Raw genomic sequence first — 7,003 nt, 5'->3', positions numbered from 1 at the left:
CAACAATTACAAAACAACTCTCAAAATCTTGAGAATATTCAAGAGTTTAACATTTTCTGTTTGAAAATGTAATTTTAATTCTGCGAGCTGCTACAAAACAACCACAGTTCCATCAGTAGGTTGGTAAAAGGATCATAATTTAATTGTGCTTTAATGTCACTGTATTACTGGATTATATCAGTATCAGTAAAGTTTATTTTTTTAAATATCAGCATGTTGGATATCGGCTCATGTCCAACATTGCTTTAAATATTGTCATGATTTATCTTTATATATTAGTTCAGTCGAAGGCTCTGTGAAGAAAATCTAAAAACAGTTTGTGTTTAAATCTACAATAGAATTACGTATAATGGTAAAAAAAAAAAATTCGATGTATTAGAAGTTTTCTGAAGCTTCTATACAGCAAATCACTTCAGGTTCAAACACTCAAAATAATTTCAAGACTCTACTGAAGCCAATCAAAAACACATTCAGGTAGATTAGTATTTTATTGTTTTGATGTACAGTATATTATGCCCGCCCACAAACATGAAGAACGCAGTCCCAGTGTAACGCTGCAGTTCAGCCCTGTGATATAACCCACACTTACGCAAGAAGACCGTGATGACGCAGGCAGGGACGTTACACTTTGACAGCAATTATTTTGATATATCCATCCTGCGATCATACACCGATAAATACAGCAGCCATCAGCCGAAACGTTTAACATGGTCGGAACAAAAAAAAGAAAGAAAAAAAGACAGAGAATGTAAAATGCAACCTGATGTTCCATTTACAATAAGACTTTAAGAAGGTTTACCTGAAAATTCAACATTTTTGTTGATTGAGAAGGCTGTAACAAATAAATACTTGGCTCTGGAGAACGTGGAGTGAATTGACGATGTTCATTTTTTCGTATTTTAAATATTGCGTGTGATTGATGATCGATGAGCATACTTTAGGCACGCCTTCTTCACAATACACTTGTGGTGAGATATTTTCCACTGAACCGGCCTGGTGTGAGAGAGGCCAGTTGTGGACGAGAGCGTGTTTCTACAGTGGACTGGTCAGTATGCTACCTGAACGAGGGGAACGAGCCAACGCCACCAAAACGCACAAGCTTGGTTATCTCCATTCATCCCGGACACATTCCAGCCAACGACACTCAGAAGTGGGTGTGAGAGTGTGCAGCCTGGGGGGACGGGGGGGGGGGGGGGGGGGGGGGGGGGGGGGGGGGGGGGGGGGGGGGACGGGACGGGGTTCAGAGGTCTGCGGTCAGCTGTCCGTTACTCTGGATGATCCTCATGATGGACTGGACCACCTCTGATGTGGTGCCCTGCCCTCCGATATCCGCTGTGTGCAGCTGCAAGGAAAACAACAGGAAGCTGAAAAAAAAAAAATGCTCCAAACAGGCTCTAATGGGCTAAATTAAGAGTATAAAATGAAGCAAGGATCAAAGATAACCAAACAAGCCAAGATGTAATTGCATAATGTTTGTAAGTCATATTCTCTGCTATGTGTGACAGATAATTTCTTGCAGATTTTTAACAAATTTTCTTCCTTGTAAATGAGACCACACAAATCCAATAAATGCATCTAGTGAACAAACAACACTTTGTGGAAGTTTGAAGTCACACACATCATAAAAAAAACATTTTATTAGTGTGATGCAAAACAAACCACACTGAAAAAAAAAAAAAGGGAATGTTCTGTTCCTGCACTTTTCCAACATGCTGCACTTAAAGTGTGCGAACACAGGTCCTCAAATGTGAGATCGATTTGCCTCTGAAAAAAATACCCGCCGCTCCCGGTGCGAGCAGCCGCTCTGAGGCGAGCTTTCTACAGGCTGAAAGGCTCATTGTGAGCCGCTGATGCCACACAGTGTTAGGCGAGCTTTGCGACACTGAAAAGGGCACAAAAGCTGTTTTTTTTTTTTTTTTTTTTGCGCGGCTGCATTGTGATGGCTTCTAGGAAGCGTGCCGGCCGGACCACTGGGCCTTTAATCCCACGTGAAGCCGCGGTGGATTGTTCGCTTTGTGGCAGCGTGACAGGTGAGGAGAGGAGCCAATCAGAAGAGGAGGAGGAGGAGGAGGAGGAGGAGGACTCACCCTGGTTTCATTCATCGTGGTCAGGACTGCGTTCCGGATCAAAGTTGCGTAATCATTAAGCCTGGGGGAGCAACGTCAACATTTCAAACTTTACGTCTTAGCAGCAAATATCAGGACATGGTGAACTCAAAAGAGCATATTGGTCAGAATATTTATTTAAGATACAAATGAAACGAGGACATTGTCGTCTGCAGAAGGGGAACATCCGATAAGTTCTGCAAGGCTGCAGCATCAGGCCTGCGTGAGAGTCTGAGCACAGCCATGACTCCATGTGCGCTCCCATCCAAGCGTCTGCATCAGATTACTAATATGAGAGGATCAGCAACAGCTGTTTGACTCCTCCTGTTCTCATTAGAATAACATTTGGTTTGAAAGAGCTTTTTCTCCAATTTGAACCATTTTAAAAAGAGAGGGATCATTTTATAATTACAGCGGTGTCACATTCGGACCAATGGTGCTTCATATGAAAAAGTCTTACTGGAGGTGGTCCAGCATCATGCAGCTGGCCAGCAGCACAGCCGTGGGGTTGGCAATGTTCTTGCCGGCGATGCTTTTCCCCGTGTTCCTCGTGGCCTGCGATCCAAGATACAAGACACTTCAGCTCAATCACGAATCCTGAGGCAAAACTAATTTATCAGCCTTCAAATCTGAATGGGACCAGTGTCCTACCAATCAGCCAATTTTCCAAACACTCACAGTCTCGAACACGGCGTAGTCGCGGCCGTAATTGGCGCCGGGGACGAGGCCGGGCCCTCCCACCAGCCCCGCGCACACGTTGCTCACCACGTTTCCGTACAGATTGGGCATCACCATCACGTCAAACTGCTGAGGTTTGGACACGAGCTGCAACCACAGGCGGAGAGCAGCTGAGGCCAATTCGGAGCGGCGCGGCCCGCACGGGCGGACATGTGACCGGCTCTCACCTGCATGGTGGTGTTGTCCACAATCATGCTGTCGAAGGTGATGTCCGGGTAGCCCGAGGCCACTTCCTTGCAGCACTGCAGAAACAAGCCATCGCCAAGCTTCCTGCGGGCGGCACAGACGTCCATGTCAAAACTCCCAGCACAGAAAAAACTCACTTTATCCTGCAAGACGCCGAAGGTCAGGCTGCTTAGAGAGAACATCGTTTCCACAGAGTCACTTACATGATATTGGCCTTGTGTACTGCCGTGACCCTGCGGCGACCTTTCTCCCTGGCGAGCTGGAAAGCATACTCGGCAATCCTGAGGGAATTGTTCCTCGTGATGATCTTCAGACTTTCCACAACCCCTGATACGCTCTATAAAAAGACGGGCAAGTCAGAATCGAGACAGAAAATCAAAGTTTGGGAACTGTTTTGAAATCCTCTCGATATAAACCAGGAGTGGGCAAATAATTTTCCCAAAGGGCCAATTGAAAACGGAGCGTTACTGAGTGTCAAGACTTAAGTTGACTTGAGGTCTCTTGATGACAAGCCTTTTTTTGGTTTGTTTCTCTCTCTCTCTCTCTGAGAAATCGTGATTAATTTTTTCTAAATTTCAAAATAAGCAAATAAAAACTACGTTTTTTATTTCAACCCGGTTTTTTTTCCACTGTGAAACACACATTTTGTGAACAAACTGTTTCGAGCTCTGCCAGCCAAGGTGTTAGACCCAAACAATACTGTAATGATGGTGAATGACATGACAAATGTGACCATTTGAAATTACATTACAAACACCACTTAATCAAGTAGTTCATGTTGATAAACGGTGTAAAAACTGGTCCAGGGAAAGTGTGCAGAAGTAACTGACATCCTTGTTCTGCATGAACATTTACTTCTGATCTGAGGTTTATTTCCTGCAGATGAAGTGTGTGTTTTCTAAGAGCAGAAGATTGGCCTTTAATTGAGGCGGTTTTAAAGCCCGGGGATCGACGGGGAAAAGAATTGATTGTTTTCCAGTCGGGCCTGACCTCGTGCTCCAGGCTGCTGTACTCTCCCTCGGTGTTTTCCCTGATGATCATGATGTCGATGTTCTTGTGACGAGTCTGAACTCCTGGGAGGGACTGGCAGTGCATCACGTTGGCGTAAAGGTCCAGACTCGTGCTGTTGGTACACCGACGGTTCGAGAGCAGACAGGAGGAGAAAAACAATGAGTCACACGGGCACAAAGGTCCAAATTAGGCAGGAAATGAGAGTAGGTGTTCTCACCGCAGCACATTGTTTCTGGACTTGACGGATGCCGGTAAGGTATGCTTGGTTTCTATGTTACCTATCAGGAGAATAGTTAAAGTTATTTCTGTCTTCAGTCAGGAAACACCATTCAATTTCCTTTTTGCTGTTATATACACTTTTTGGCACACACAGGCACGCAAAATACAAAAGCAATTTGCGTACCTTTGAGGGCAACTCCATTCCGGCGGATGGCAGTGATGGCATTATTCATGTCGTCATCCGTCTCCAGAGCAGAGTTGACGTGCACCACCTCAAAGTCCACGGGCACACAGCTGAACCTGCAGCATGAAAACAAGCCGCCCAGTGGGATGGAGCTCTTCAGTCTGCATGGAGTTTAGACTTCTGAACAGATTCGTTATTAAATCCAACCAACCTGAAAACCTCCCTGACATGACTGAAAAGCTCAGGGCCGATTCCATCTCCAGGTATGAGCGTGACCGTGTGTCTGCCGCCGTACTTTGCAGGAGGTGGCTGCGACACAAGCATTTAACATCACAAAAAGAACATTTACCAGTATATGCTGTACGTTTGAGATAGTTTCATTTAATTTTTCTTAAGATGGATGATTCAATTCACAGGTGCAATTACTTGCTGGATCTTTTTTGCAGAAATTACTTTTACGAAGATGATGGAGCTTAAAGAGCGGAATGAGGCATTGGATGAAGGACTGAAGCCAAGACCATGTTATTTTTTTGTGATTAAAAACAAAGATGTGAACTGAGGCTCACTGTGTTGAAATCTAACTTTTACACAATTTTCAGCTGGATTAAAGTAATTTCTTATGTTACAATGGGAAAAAAAAGAAAGACAGTCCTGTGAGGAAACATGAGAAATGTGTATACGCAATGTTACCGGGTGGCAAAATGTTGAGCCAACAGCAGGAGTGTAGCGCATTAAGCAGCTAATAATGTGGAGAATCAGCAAAAACAGAAAAAAGGGCTATTATGAAATTGTGAAATAGCAAAAAGCTGCAGAGGAAAATGAAATTCCCAGCTTGACACCACATCCTTTCCAGCCCTCCAGTGATTCTACATGGCTGTGATATTACGGTGCAGCTGCTCTCTGGTAATTATATTTGGTTTCCTACATCACAACACAGGAGCAGAAAAAGGTCCTTCTCGTATGTGCAGATAGTGAGATGTGAAAAATGCTTTGACTTACTATGTTTTCTCTCTGTTGATGAAGACGGACAGCAAGAAAACCAGAAGAACAAGTTATTTTGAGAGCTGTGCAGAAGAACAAGTTGAATCCAAACACAGTGACATTAGAGCTGCCCCCCTCCTACAAAGAAACCCTGAAACCACTCATACAGTACTGTGTTAAATCTTTAGGCAGGTGAAAGTGCTATTTATCAATCAAGTAAAAAAAAAAAAAATTAAATAAAAATCAGGAAGGGTAACAAACCCATACACAGACCAGGTCATCAAGAAGCATTTTCAGTGTAGCTTTGGGTCATTTTCTGGGATGTTTGGAACTTCCCAGCAAAGAAAATTTGTGTACAAGCCTGCTGAGATTTTTTACAGTATTGTATGTTTTACTGAAACAAATAAAATATTTACCCAACCACATTCATGCTAAAATTAACAGCCACGCCACACGAGATAAAGCATATGAGCAATAACAGGGGCATTAATAAAGCATCACCGCTGTTCTAAGTGAAACCATATGTCCAAGAGAAGAAGCCAGTAAGAATATCGAGCCACCCCTCTGCCTCAGCTGCCCACAAAATTAGAAGTATTGTTATCATGAGAACAATGAAAAAAAGTAGTTAATGTTACTCAAATATTTTAAACCTGAAAAAAGTGGTATGCAAAACTGAAATCAGTAACTAACATTTAGATTTTTTAAATATGGAATTCAGTATAAAATATATGTGATTAAAATGAAGATGTGGGAACAAAATAACAGGTTTTGGGTTATAACACTAACATTACCTGTGTTGTTACATATTAAATGATCACATTGTGCTTTGAGGAAGAATCTATCAACTATTCTCTTGGGCCATCTCATCAGCATCGGGTGCTGTGTGTAATGTACTAACATGTTCAGTGCTTCTCCCACAATGTGAGATCAGTGACTGAGCAAAATGAGAAAAATCAAACAAAATCATCACTGACAACTTTCCTATAACTGTGGAACAAACTTCCTGACTGCTCATATCTTGTAAATAAGACTGAAACGTTATTACTTGCTCAAGATATTCAAGAAAACTAGAGATTTTACTAGTTTCATTGTCATTGTTTTGATAAAGCCTTTACTTCATTCTCTTTTCAAGCATTTTTTTTTCTTTCAAAACAACCTTATTCATTAAATAACGTCATGAGATGAACATCTATTATGGTAACATTAAGATAATTCCCTATGTTCGATTCACTCACAGTGAGTACAGTCTTATTCCTGTGATTGGTTACAGTTGTCCCAAACACCTGAAAAACACACAAAGAATATGTAGTGAGTAAATCTAAAGACAACACAGGGAAACGTAGAAAACTGTTAGCTTGCTAACTGTAAAGCATCACAGCAGCAGAATGACCTTGTGCTGGGATAAAACACTAGAGCTTGGTTTGAACTGACACGTCGAGATTTACACGAGTTATTATTAAAAAAACACCCGTTTTCTTACTTTAACCGTATTTCCAAGACGCCCACCCCAAAAGGGAGCGAAGATTTTGGAGGCTGAGAGAACGGCACTGTGGGCTGCCATCTTGGCTCTGAAGCTGCA

The 7,003-nt window shown here is 42.5% G+C and overlaps 1 protein-coding gene across 3 annotated transcripts; it reads right to left on the bottom strand.

Moving 5' to 3' along the window:
- Positions 1-476: 476 nt before the first annotated feature.
- idh3g (isocitrate dehydrogenase (NAD(+)) 3 non-catalytic subunit gamma) lies at positions 477-6,996 on the bottom strand. Of its 3 annotated transcripts, none has more exons than XM_030119559.1 (14): positions 6,905-6,996; positions 6,660-6,707; positions 5,443-5,454; positions 4,655-4,752; positions 4,444-4,559; positions 4,258-4,318; positions 4,020-4,152; positions 3,233-3,366; positions 3,011-3,113; positions 2,784-2,930; positions 2,566-2,660; positions 2,088-2,148; positions 1,236-1,342; positions 477-1,180 (listed from the first exon to the last, which is right to left on the bottom strand). In XM_030119559.1, the coding sequence occupies exons 1-13, from the start codon at positions 6,983-6,985 to the stop codon at positions 1,241-1,243; spliced, it is 1,191 nt and encodes a 396-aa protein (XP_029975419.1). In that variant the 5' UTR covers positions 6,986-6,996; the 3' UTR covers positions 477-1,180; positions 1,236-1,240. The 3 variants fall into 3 exon arrangements, with proteins under 3 accessions (XP_029975419.1, XP_029975418.1, XP_029975420.1); XM_030119558.1 differs by having other exon boundaries at positions 477-1,187; positions 1,240-1,342; XM_030119560.1 differs by lacking the exon at positions 5,443-5,454 and having other exon boundaries at positions 477-1,187; positions 1,240-1,342.
- Between the last annotated feature and the right edge of the window lie 7 nt (positions 6,997-7,003).

The sequence above is a fragment of the Salarias fasciatus genome, chromosome 20 (assembly GCF_902148845.1).
Source record: "Salarias fasciatus chromosome 20, fSalaFa1.1, whole genome shotgun sequence".
NCBI classification, from domain to species: Eukaryota; Metazoa; Chordata; class Actinopteri; order Blenniiformes; family Blenniidae; genus Salarias; species Salarias fasciatus.
The sequence above is the reverse complement of the archived record's forward strand: the minus strand, read 5'-3'. Positions and strand labels throughout refer to the sequence as shown.

What these genes read in the sequence shown, in the direction of transcription:
- idh3g (XM_030119559.1), bottom strand. Translation starts at nt 6,985, where the DNA reads ATGGCAGCCCACAGTGCCGTTCTCTCAGCCTCCAAAATCTTCGCTCCC. An exon ending in GTACACAAGGCCAATATCAT is followed by an intron (nt 3,114 to 3,232) that starts GTAAGTGACTCT and finishes TGCCGCCCGCAG; the next exon opens with GAAGCTTGGCGATGGCTTGT. An exon ending in ACTACGCCGTGTTCGAGACT is followed by an intron (nt 2,661 to 2,783) that starts GTGAGTGTTTGG and finishes CTTGGATCGCAG; the next exon opens with GCCACGAGGAACACGGGGAA.